At 41.5% G+C, this 13,346-nt stretch overlaps 1 protein-coding gene across 3 annotated transcripts; it reads right to left on the bottom strand.

Annotated features, from left to right (window-relative positions):
* Positions 1-5,843: 5,843 nt before the first annotated feature.
* LOC127355149 (B-cell receptor CD22-like) lies at positions 5,844-12,189 on the bottom strand. 3 transcript variants are annotated; one of them, XM_051385658.1, is made up of 11 exons: positions 12,110-12,189; positions 9,661-10,017; positions 9,296-9,517; positions 8,830-9,183; positions 8,373-8,600; positions 7,968-8,237; positions 7,384-7,644; positions 7,168-7,255; positions 6,995-7,052; positions 6,630-6,727; positions 5,844-6,527 (listed from the first exon to the last, which is right to left on the bottom strand). In XM_051385658.1, the coding sequence occupies exons 1-10, from the start codon at positions 12,162-12,164 to the stop codon at positions 6,632-6,634; spliced, it is 1,989 nt and encodes a 662-aa protein (XP_051241618.1). In that variant the 5' UTR covers positions 12,165-12,189; the 3' UTR covers positions 5,844-6,527; positions 6,630-6,631. The 3 variants fall into 3 exon arrangements, with proteins under 3 accessions (XP_051241618.1, XP_051241619.1, XP_051241620.1); XM_051385659.1 differs by having other exon boundaries at positions 6,621-6,727; XM_051385660.1 differs by lacking the exon at positions 7,384-7,644.
* Positions 12,190-13,346: the final 1,157 nt, after the last annotated feature.

Below are 13,346 nucleotides of genomic sequence, written 5' to 3' on the forward strand. Positions count from 1 at the left end.
TTATATGGACTGGTACTGTCTCTGTGTCTTTATATGGACTGGGACTGTCTCTGTGTCTTTATATGGACTGGGACTGTCTCTGTGTCTTTATATGGACTGGGACTGTCTCAGTGTCTTTATATGGACTGGGACTGTCTCAGTGTCTTTATATGGACTGGGACTGTCTCGGTGTCTTTATATGGACTGGGACTGTCTCGGTGTCTTTATATGGACTGGGACTGTCTCTGTGTCTTTATATGGACTGGTACTGTCTCTGTGTCTTTATATGGACTGGTACTGTCTCTGTGTCTTTATATGGACTGGGACTGTCTCTGTGTCTTTATATGGACTGGTACTGTCTCTGTGTCTTTATATGGACTGGGACTGTCTCGGTGTCTTTATATGGACTGGGACTGTCTCGGTGTCTTTATATGGACTGGGACTGTCTCGGTGTCTTTATATGGACTGGGACTGTCTCGGTGTCTTTATATGGACTGGGACTGTCTCGGTGTCTTTATATGGACTGGGACTGTCTCGGTGTCTTTATATGGACTGGGACTGTCTCGGTGTCTTTATATGGACTGTCTCGGTGTCTTTATATGGACTGGGACTGTCTCTGTGTCTTTATATGGACTGGTACTGTCTCTGTGTCTTTATATGGACTGTCTCAGTGTCTTTATATGGACTGTCTCAGTGTCTTTATATGGACTGGGACTGTCTCAGTGTCTTTATATGGACTGTCTCTGTGTCTTTATATGGACTGTCTCTGTGTCTTTATATGGACTGGGACTGTCTCGGTGTCTTTATATGGACTGTCTCGGTGTCTTTATATGGACTGGGACTGTCTCAGTGTCTTTGAATGTAGAATCTAACAATGAAACTGTCGCTAAGATTGTTTAAAGTCTTGTTTATAAAGGCAGATAATTCCTGACAAAGAGGTTTTTATTCTTGTTGAGTCTACAAAGAGACGAGCTTAAAGATTTCTCCTTACACGTATTGTAAGTTTTAAAAGATGACTTATGTTAAGTATTAAACAAACTTCAATGTATTTGTTGCGTTTTGTATGGAGGTATATTTAAGGATTTTATAACAAGATTGCAGAATGAATGCGTTATATTTCATACTGGATTCAACAGCTTCAGTGTCTTTGAGTCATCTTATTTTCACAATCTCTTCACCTGCCAGAAGGTCTCAGGTGTGTTTACAGCCAGGAAGCAGCAGCAGGATGACTCGGACTCACTGATTCAGTCTCTTGTTAAACAACTGTTAAACTATCAAACAGAAATAAGACGAGCTCAGTGGTTGAATCCTCATTTTGTAATATTCCTATCTGACTTTCAGTGCATCCCAGAGTCCTGCTGTCCTGAAGTGGATCGGTCTGAACCAGGACCTGTGTGATGTGACTCTGCCCCCCCCGGACTCATTGCACTGACCAAAGGTAAGCTGAAACCTCAGTCTGGATCCAGATCAGCTGTTTTGTGGACCAGGTCCCTGTATGAACCCATGTACGCTGCCTGGAAGTGATGAAACGAAAGGCCGACTGAAGCCCCTCCCGAGCAGTCTGTTCACAGAGGGGGGGCCGTGACAAAACCGGACTGAAGCGTATCCTGATCCAGGCAGCGTATACGGGTTAATACAGGGACCAGGACTTAGGATTGGCTCTGACAGGAGGTGCTCTGATTGGCTCTGACAGGAGGTGCGCTGATGTGCTCTGATTGGCTCTGACAGGAGGTGCTCTGATTGGCTCTGACAGGAGGTGCTCTGGTTGGCTCTGACAGGAGGTGCTCTGGTTGGCTCTGACAGGAGGTGCTCTGGTTGGCTCTGACAGGAGGTGCTCTGATTGGCTCTGACAGGAGGTGCTCTGATTGGCTCTGACAGGAGGTGCTCTGATGAAGCTGTGATGTCATCAGTAAGGTGAGTGATCTGAACATCCAATCACACATCAGCACTAACAGTGTTCTTCAGACTCCTGGCCAATCACAGGTCATGATGTCCAAGTGGGTGGGGTTAACAGCTGGGAGATGATGTAAACAAAAGGCCGAATTGTAGCCCCCCCGCCAGGCAGTGTGTTCTCAGAGCGGGGTGCCATGACAAAGATCGACCGAAGCGTTTATCTGATCCCACAACAGCTGACTGAAGGTCACATGATCAATATCAACCAATCACAAAGTGGTTCAGTAAACTGGCTCCACCTGTCCAGTTGTGATGCCCCTAGTGGTGGTTCCGACCCCCCCCGGTTGGGAACCAGTGGACTAGCTCACTAGAGTAGTCTGGACTTGGTTCCACAGGTACTGATGAATGCAGATAATGTGACTAACATCCAGTGAAGTCATTAATATATAATAGCACAACCTGACTGAAGATTATCACATGAAGATGGCGGAGGCGTTACCATGCGGTCTGTGTGTATCGATGTTGTGGTGATTCTCACGTTAGAAGCGGCTTTTTTTTTTGTGTGTGTTTTTAACTTCCAGTCAGTTTCTGCACATCAGCAGAATATTTGGACCCAATTCGATTGTCTCAAAGTTAAATACGCTCATTAAGATCTTACAGATGTTGTTCGTTATATAAATCATTTGTTCCTTTTGCAAAATGGAAATGTTGTAATTTCTTCTATGTAACTTATGGACTAAAGTGTCTTTATATGGACTGGGACTGTCTCAGTGTCTTTGAATGTAGAATCTAACAATGAAACTGTCGCTAAGATTGTTTAGTCTTGTTTATAAAGGCAGATAATTCCTGACAAAGAGGTTTTTATTCTTGAGTCTACAAAGAGACGAGCTTAAAGATTTCTCCTTACACGTATTGTAAGTTTTAAAAGATGACTTATGTTAAGTATTAAACAAACTTCAATGTATTTGTTGCGTTTTGTATGGAGGTATATTTAAGGATTTTATAACAAGATTGCAGAATGAAGTGCGTTATATTTCATACTGGATTCAACAGCTTCAGTGTCTTTGAGTCATCTTATTTCCACAATCTCTTCACCTGCCAGGAAGCAGCAGCAGGATGACTCGGACTCACTGATTCAGTCTCTTGTTAAACTGAGAAACTATCAAACAGAAATAAGACGAGCTCAGTGGTTGAATCCTCATTTTGTAATATTCCTATCTGACTTTCAGTGCATCCCAGAGTCCTGCTGTCCTGAAGTGGATCGGTCTGAACCAGGACTTGTGTGATGTGACTCTGCCCCCCCCCGACTCATTGCACTGACCAAAGGTAAGCTGAAACCTCAGTCTGATCCAGATCAGCTGTTTTGTGGACCAGGTCCCTGTATGAACCCATGTACGCTGCCTGGAAGTGATGAAACGAAAGGCCCCTCCCGAGCAGTCTGTTCACAGAGGGGGGGCCGTGACAAAACCGGACTGAAGCGTATCCTGATCCAGGCAGCGTATACGGGTCAATACAGGGACCAGGATTTAGGATTGGCTCTGACAGGATGTGCTCTGATTGGCTCTGACAGGAGGCGCTCTGATGAAGCTGTGATGTCATCAGTAAGGTGAGTGATCTGAACATCCAATCACACATCAGCACTCTGACATCAGTGTTCTTCAGACTCCTGGCCAATCACAGGTCATGATGTCCAAGTGGGTGGGGTTAACAGCTGGGAGATGATGTAAACAAAAGGCCGAATTGTAGCGCCCCCGCCAGGCAGTGTGTTCTCAGAGCGGGGTGCCATGACAAAGATCGACCGAAGCGTTTATCTGATCCCACAACAGCTGACTGAAGGTCACATGATCAATATCAACCAATCATAAAGTACTGGTAATAAAGCACACAGGTACTGATGAATGCAGATAATGTGACTAACATCCAGTGAAGTCATTTAATATAACACAACCTGACTGAAGATTATCACTGACTATCTGGACCTTGTTGCCTCTGACTGTTTTTAATCTGCAGCTCTGACGCCAGGAAGTGAGGAACTGCAGTGCACTGTGGGTGATCTGGATGCTGGTGACGGCAGCGACAATGTTTCTAATCAGACAGACATTCTGACCTTCAAACGATGAATCTTTAATTGTATTAATCAATAACTGAACTGAAGCACGTCTCATCCTGTGAACCGTCTGATACAGACTGAAGACCTGCAGCTCATCACATTTGTATTTTTCACACTGACGTCTGTTTATGTGTAAACCTACAGTATTTAATACAGTTCGTAGTGGGCAGTGAAAGTAATGTCTAATTTACTTTTTTTCAGAAGTGTAAAAATAAAATGAGTTGAACTGTTTTGAATTTTCAGCCTCTGTTTCAGTTCAGACTGTGAAACATCTTTTTATAACGTATTTATTAAAGAACTGAACTTCCTCTGGGTGTCTTATTTCTACTGCAGTGTTTACTGTCTCTAACTCTGTCATCAGTTGGAAAAGATCTACAGACGTCTGCTCAGTTTTAATGTTTGGACTACTGTTACAGTCGGTCCTCTTTAAACTCACTCTCTGCAGTTAATCCAAAACTCAGTACTCAGATTGACAAAGTAAAGCAGATCCTGTTCAGAATCCTTTTTAATTCCCTATTACTGGAACTGTAAAGTCACCAAATGATAAACCACCACTGATAAAACATTTATTCACTGGATGTGAGTCTGGTGGAGCAGAGAGGTCACAACACGGGACTGTATAGCAGTAACATTTAATGTGAGGCTGTGGTCTATGGTGTGTTTGAGGAGGAAGCAGGTTTGATTGTTTTACTCTAGATGGAGTATTTGTCAATGATATCAAGTATTTTTAGAGTACTACAGAATGGATATACAGATACCATCATAGTTACTAGGGTTGGATTTGTCCCCACTGCAATACCACAGTGAACAATGCAACAGATACACATACAGTAGGTACGTGTTCAGCAGAGCCCCGGGATGCTGATGGTCAGTGTTTGAGTGGAAGTTTCAGGGTTGTCTCTTGTTGACCCAGACGCAGCTGATGATCCTCTGTTGGGATTGATGGATCCATGTTGAGCTATATTTAGCAGTTGAGAGCAGGAAAAAATGAACAAAGCGGACTGTGTTCACATCACGCACAGGTGTGGTGATAAAACAGCAGCACAAATTATTAAAGGTCCAATGTGTAGGATTTAGTGGCATCTAGTGGTGGAGTTGCAGATTGCAACTCATTGGCTTTACTACTCTACTCCTTCATACCTACTACGGTGGCCATGAAGTACACAAAACCCTTATTTAATCTACAGCCACTGTTTGGTGTGTCCATTCTGGGCTACTGTAGAAACAAGGCAGTTCACCATGGCGGACTCCTTAGGCAACACGTGGCCGCTGTCGATACAAACAGTTGATTCAAAGGTAATGAAGACCTTTAACATGAGTTAACAAGTTAATTATAATAATGATGTAAATATGAATCATAATATTGATGATAGTTTATATATTAACTGTTTTATATTATCATATTTATTGATCGTCATGTATCCTCAGAGGGAACTGAAATGATGTTCAAACTACAGAGTTGTTGTGGAAGCTGGATGTTTGTTTCAATCAGCCACTGCAATACATTGAAAATGTTCCAGCTAACAAAGTGAGATAGAGCTGGGCTTATGTTTGATTTCAATGTATTTAAATATATTCTGTACATGTTGTGAAATATTGTGCCTCCAGTTCAACGTGTCTGTTTGAACAGAGTTTATTGGCTTTCTCTGCCAGGACAGGTGACATGTGATAGGACAATCAGTATTTATTAAAGGCAGATTATCACATTAAAACTTAAAATAGCATTTTGCAATCATTAGCATATGTAATGTAGGTGCACAGGTAAAAATAAAGCTTACCCTCTGTGGTGGAAGTTTGACCGAATAAAGGAAAAACCAAACAAAGAGAAATTTGTCTTTGTATATTTATTCAAGCTTCTGCGCAGAAGGATCGACATCAACAAGTAACAGTCAGTGTCTCCCGATGAGTCGATGAAGAATGCATTAATACCAGGGTTTTTATATGTATAAGAACAAAGAGTTGTGATGTTTCATAAAGAGATAGATGTCAGGGACAAATAAGGGAGGCATTCCCAAGTGAGGGCCCACTCCCTTCTCAGACCAAAAGAAAAAGGAAAAAGTTTAGATGTTCAAGCCAGGCTATAAATGTGTCTGTCCTTGTATGCAGGTGGTTATTATGTAGTTTATCAGACATGTGTAGGTTGGGCTATCTTTAAGCCTGTCATGTATTACATGAAGCAAATGTGATTTGTCCTTGTATTAAGACAGCAAGTTAATTTGCAGTGCAGCGGAAACAGCCTTCTACAGAGTGGTGTAACACAAAGAATCACAGTTAACACAAAGGTTGTATACTGAATGATAATAATATATATTTTTTCCTCTACACCCTCTCCTCAGATCTTCTGCTCCATGCTGCTGCTGACTGCCTGTGCTGCTGACTCCTACCTGCTGCTGCTACTGAAAACTCAACATGAAAACTTTTGGAGTTGAAGGTAAATGTATCCACTTCCCCCACATCCTCCACAGCCTCGCTCTCCACTGGACTACTTCAGTGTTGTACTTGTCTCTGTCTCCATCCAGGTGAGTCCCCTCTGGTTTGACTGCATCTGAAGAAAATCACATCAAGTTCTGTTGAGTTATTTCTCAGAAATGGAACTAGGAAGTTGTTTTGAGTTTGTTTCCATTCAGCAGACTCCAACCTGACGGACCTTCACACCAGGTGTTCCTGCTCCTCTGTGTCTTCTGTCTGTGCTGCAGTGATGCTGTTCGAGGCGGAGACGTTGATATGATCAGAAACAGACCGCAGCTGATGGGAGACACAACAAGATGAGAGTCAAAGTCCTAAGAAATGGAATTTGGATACAAACTCATTTGATATTAAAATGTGCTCTTTGGTACAAAGGACATCTGCAGTAAATGTGGCTGGAAAATGTAAATACACATTGGTGGTTTCTGATGAGGAAGATGCTACTAATCAAGTTATATGTAATGAGTGCCTCTGAATCTACAATCCAACAGATGACAACCCTTTGGTAGAGTAAGTTCTGTCACTGTGGCCCAATATCTCTCTCACCTCCATAGTCTCTGTGGGTTCATTTGGTTCAGTGCTGGAGCTCAGAGTTTTCTTCTTCCTGAATTCAATCCAAAAGCAAAAATACAAAGTTTAATAGAAAACTTCTAAACTGTGACAATAAACATTCAATCAGTGATGTTTTCAGTGATTTAACTGATTCATTTTGGTTTCACCTCATCCACAGACAAAGCAGAAGAAGAGGAATCGGCATCACAACCACCAGAGTCAACCTGATGATATTTATCATCACTGTTGAGTTCCCTAGAAATGGAGACAGACAGTTATTAGATATACTGTACTGGACCTCACTAGTAGGGTTTGATTCATGAATCACTTTACCAGGTGATAGTGTCTGTTAATCAGTCAGTTATTGTCATGGAGAAAATCACCTGCTACAACAATCAGATGTAAGATGGAGTTATGACGTCCTCTTGCATTCTGGGCTTCACAGTAATAATTCCCACTGTGTTCAGGTCTGAAGTCAGTGATGATGAAGATCTGTCCTGATGCTTTTGGTGAATCTTCATTCTCCTTGTACCAGGTATAATTAGCTGCTGGGTTAGCATCACTGCTACAGGTCAGAGTCACTGTACTGTTGTCCACTATCTCACCAGAGGGACTCACTGACACAGAGGGAACCCTCGGAGCATCTGGAGGATGAAATGTACACAGAGACAACTCATCAACATCAGTGAATGTGTGTATGGTCATTTTTCAACATTGGAAAAGTAGGTGGTTGCTTAGAGAGCGGAGGGTGAAGTATTTTAAAATGAATTCCTCTGATGCCGGTTTGAATCTGAATCCCAAAACTGCATAAAACTCCTAAAATCTCCTGGAGCTGCTCAGTGAATTACAGCAGACTGTGAATGTGAAGCAAGTAGAGCTGAAGAAAGTACACATGATCAGTAAAACCTCCTCCTGCAAACACTGGACAGATTTAAGTTGTTATTTTTAAATAAAGTGTTTCACTCACATTTCACATTAATAGAGATGTATTGAGATGTTCTCCTCCCCAGCTCATTCTCAGCTGTACAGTAATACTCTCCAGAGTCAGAGGACTGGATGGACCTGAAGACAAGCTGTGGTTCTTTACTGAGAGGATGAAGGTCTGGATCTCCATTCTTCTTGTACCAGGTATAATTAGCTGCTGGGTTAGCATCACTGCTACAGGTCAGAGTCACTGAACTGTTGTCCACTATCTCACCAGAGGGACTCACTGACACAGAGGAAGGCCTCGGAGCATCTGGAGAAGATATGAATATGAGTTACTTAAACATTAGAAAATTGTTACCACAGAAGTATGCCTATTTTAATTAGTCTCACAGAATTTTGTTTTTAAAATAAAAAGTGTTTTCCTGACACAGTGAAGTAAACTCACACACTGAGGGAGAGCCGTAATTCTCATGTCCTTTCAAAGCACAAGAGATGATGTCTCTGGGATAAAACCGGTCTTTATAAGAAGATGTCTCCACCGATGTGATTTTCGTTTCATTCTTGAACCAGACGTAGGAAAGACGACCAACTGGACTGCAGCTGCTGTGACACTTCAGCTCTGCCTCAGTATAAGACTGATAGACTTTTATTCTGGTCACCTGAACCTGCAGAGCTGGATATGAGAACAAGAATCAATATTATTATCACTGGCTCTAAAAGAAATGGCTGATAGATGTACATACACATCAACACAACAGTTACTATTCCTACAAGTATCAGCGAGCATTAGTAACTACACAACAGTAATTACACAAACTCATGATGATGATCATTATCAACATGTTCAGTGTTGTTAAATATACTATGTTGGTGTATTTCCATCAGTTTGTGTTCATCAGTACCTGTGACAGTCAGAGTTGTACCAGGTAAAATACTGTTCCATTCAAAGCTTCCTGCTGTGAATTTGAAGCGATACTGGGCTGAATTGCTCTCTCTCAGGTCAGTGATTCTCAGAATGGAGCGTCCTCTCTCTGTTTCAAGGACCTGAACACGACCTGCATACTGGGAGTCTTCACTGAGGTCCTCAGACTGTGAGGGACTCTGCCACTGATGACTACGTTCAGAACTGAACCAGAATTTAGAGCTGATAGTTTCATGACTGTTGTAGGTGGAAGAAATGTCCACTGATGAGCCTTTGGAGGCACAGATGCTTCTGTCAGTGTAAGTCACTCTGTTGCAGGATTGATCAAAGACACCTGAAAGATATTTAAACCAGAGTTGGTGAAAATGTCCATATTAAAAATACATGTAGTTATAAGTCTCCAGCAGATGGCGCTGTGTTAGTGGAAGACTGTGTAGTAAACTCACACACTGAAGGAGAGGGGGAATCCTCATGTCCTTTAACAGCACAGGAATAACTGTCTGCAGAATCAAAGTAGCCTGAATAAGATGAAGATGTTTCTGTTGGAATTTTCTGTCCATTTTTGTACCAGACGTAGGAAGGATGATCAGGTAGACGACAACTGCTTTGACACTTCAGCTTTGCCCAGTAAGACAACCAACTCGTTCCGCTGACCAGCACCTGGAGACCTGGATCAGTGAAGAAGGAACAGGAATGTTATTTTAGACAAAACTGTCAACATACACACAGACAAATACACACAACACATTTATATTATTGTTCTGTAGATGTTGAACATTTGGAATAATTAACAGATGAATGAAAATGTTACCTGTGACCAACAAAGTGACTCCAGGTAAACCAGTATAACTTCCACCTGGTTGGTTTGTTATGAACCTGAACTTATACTCAGCTGAGTCGCTCTCTCTCAGGTCTGTGATTCTCAGAGTGCAGATGTTGTTGTCACAGTGATACTGAACACGACCTGAATACTCTGAGTCTGTTCTCAGATCCACAGTCACATCTCCATTCATTTTAGTAAACCAGAATGTGTTCTCAACTGTAGTATCACTGTCCTTTATTCTGGATGGATATCTGTATCTGCAGCGTATGTCCACTGTTGATCCTTTTAAGACACAGATCTCAGTAGAGCTGTAAGTCACTCCCCAGTCATTCTGACCCTGTATCACTGTAACACAGAGCACATCAGAAACTACAATCACACTCTAAACAACATCAGGAGACAGATTTTCTTTTGTAGTGAAGCTGCTCTCGTGACTTCAACTTTAGTCAGTGTGAGACAAAGATAATCTTATAGCACCAACTTGTTTTCAATGGGAAGCATGGTCATTGCGTTTGGTTCTAATGTTTCCTCTTCCTTTTAAGGCTGCAGGTACTTGAGGGGTGGACCGAATCAGCGTAGCCAGAAGCACCTGGCCCGGTGTTTCCCGGCTATAAAAAGCCCCGCGTCTCTTGCTGAGATTCTCTCTCTTGCTTTCATCTCTTGTGCTTGGTTTTGTTGTGTTCTGGCATCTAACATTTACCTTTCACTACACATCACACCCATGCATACACACACTTCCACCACTGACTTTACTGATAAACACACCTCAATGTATCTTTAGTTTATCTTTAGTTTTCTGGTTGCGTTTTTTCTGTTCTGTTAAAATAAATTGCTTATAATTTGCCGTTAATCTGCGTCTCCTTGTTTTTGTCACGGCTCCAGAGCCAGGTCATGACAATGTACTTTAAAAAAAGTTTAAAAAAGTTTAAAAAAAGACTGTTTTACTGCAGTCTTTGTTATCTTAACCAGAACTAACCCTAACCAGACTTAATCTGTATCAACCATTTTCTGTTTCAAAAATGGGTATACACTGTTAATCAAGTTTTAATGTTATTTCTGCTCAATACCAAAGCAAACAGAGGTATGGAGAAATCTACAATCTGTCATTCAGTTTTATTTAAGAATTTATAACGTAGGTCAAAGATACACAGATGATCTCTGCAGTTAATCTGTAAGAGCGCTGAGGCAGGACGCCATACAGAGGGTGTAGAGAAGAAACAGCAATGTATTGAAACTGTGTGCTTTAACACGGTATACTTACTGAACAGGATAAAAAAGGTGAAGATTAAATATCAGAAAGATGTGATCAGTGGTTGATAAAGGTGGTCATGGCCCCTAGGCTACTCTTTGTGTGGGCCCCTCATGGCCAGCTTGCAATCTGCAGCAATAATTTTGCCGTCTTGGAGACTTTAAAGGGCGTCAACAATATCTGCTGAAGTCACACAGAAGAGCAATTTCTCCCCACAGAGCATCACAAGTGTCCTTTTAACTTTATTGTTGCAGAAAAAGCGATGAGCACATAATTCATGAGGTCATCATAGAGATCAGCTCTGTCTGTGAAGAGGAGGGGAGCAGAATCGCTTGTTGACCGGTGCATCTGTCATGCTCACAGGTGAATTGACATATCAGCACCTTTGACTCCTGTTTGTTCTGTTGCACACATTTGGGGTATACTGGCATTCACACATTCACAAAACGTTGAGACAGAGTACAGAAACAAGTGGTTGACAGCACATCTGCAAGCAGTTAACAGCTTTTAGCTCTCTAAAGCAACAGGTACAATATCTGCAGCAGTACAGGCCAATCCGGGGCCCTTGTACATGAGGGCACCCTTGGCTGCAGTCTAGGCCAGCCTTCGTATTAATCCACGCCACAGTGTGACATATAAAACAAGAGTCTGCTGTGCTTGTTTGCTTAACTGTCTGTGGTCAGGCTGCTGCAGAGGGTGAATGGAAACTGTAGAGTAATGCAGAACTCTGAGGTGTTGGAAACTATTTACGCTTGTTGACTAGTTTTTCCAACATTGATATGTAGATAACACTTTTTCACAAATTCTCAACTGACGTTTTCAATAAAGTCCTTTAATGCATTGAATCTACCTGCCTGCACCCTTTACCTGCCCCCTCCTGTTACCTGAGGATCCTCTACTTTCTACTTTCACTTTACCATTATAATCATTGAACTCTTCCTGCCTACCTGGTTGTCTGCATTTGTGTCCTTTTTCCTTGTTTGTCAAAGCTACAATAGAGACACTTAAAGCAGCACAGCATGGACATATTGTCTGGTCATGGACATTAGCAGACTGGTGAATGTCTGCTGTTTCAGGGATCACAACACATCGCAGCAAACATCAAATCTTTTTCTTTACCAAAACCACACCTCTTCATTTCTGACGTGTGCTAACTGCTAACTTCATATCAGTGTAGATGTACAGTACCTTGTACAGAGAGAAGGAAGACAACAAATCCACTCGCTGCTGCTGTTAAACTCATAGCTGCTCCTCACGTCTCTGTCGATCACATACTGGGGGTTGAATACTGTATGTCAGTTAATCACAATATATATTTGTACATTAAAAAAAGAGGATGTGATATCTGAAGACAGTTTGTCTCTCTGTGGTTTGTACAGTAAGACATCAAGGTGTGAAACGTTGCCCTGGCTTTCTTCCTCTTTAACTTCATTAACATGCATGAAAAGAGCCTGTAAATCACCAAGTTTAAATTAAGAAATGATTCTTACTATTGTTATACAAAGAACACATGAACTTCTTTTTTTATTAAATATATATATTCTGTCTTTTTATATCTTTGATGGATAGAGAGAGCTGAAGACAGACAGGAAGTGGAGGCAGAGAGAAGGGGGTTGACACGCTGCAAAGGGCCACAGTTGGGGGTCGAGCCCACAGTCTCTGCAGCAGGGGCTCAGCAGCTTCAGCTCTACGTTGTGAGCTACTGGACCGCCCCTACATTAACATCTGAAATGTTGTTTAAGGAAATGTTTAGACTGACCAATCAGCTTGGCTGACATGCACTGAAACAGGAACTGATCAGTGAACTGAACACTCAGTGTGACACTGGTCCAAAGGAGAGGCAGGTGCAGAGTAACTGATGGTGTCATTTGAGTGGTTTAACATTTACATTTCATACCAGCAAACAGAGAGATTGAGAATATAATGTTAATGAGACAATAAACTGATATTATAGCAACCCTGGCTGAATGATTGTCCAACCATTTGACTGATGATTCTCAAAAGGTTTGTTGTTGTATAAAATACAGCACAAAGTTAAAAAAGACTTTAAAACAGCACCGGTACAAAGCCATAATTCACTTCAGGAACTACAAAAACATGATCAAACATGGCTGACTTAAACATAAACTGTATTAAAACGTGTGTTCACATTTAGTTTTTAAAGTATCTGAGGGCTTTTCAGTGAGTACTTACAGACTCATGTGCAAATGTTTTATTGCTAAATATCATCATGAAATGAGGGTATTCACTGATATCGTATTTTTGAATATTCTATATTTTTGTGTTCTTTTAATATCTTGTCCCATCAAGGCAAACTGGTGAGTCAGCTTTATTTTATCAAGCAGCTGCTTGTTGTTTTAGGGTGTGTATTGTGCAAATACAGTGCAAAGGTTTATTACATTAACAAACAGACTGATTTACATTT

The sequence above is a fragment of the Dicentrarchus labrax genome, unplaced genomic scaffold (genome assembly GCF_905237075.1).
Source record: "Dicentrarchus labrax unplaced genomic scaffold, dlabrax2021, whole genome shotgun sequence".
Classification (NCBI taxonomy): Eukaryota; Metazoa; Chordata; class Actinopteri; family Moronidae; genus Dicentrarchus; species Dicentrarchus labrax.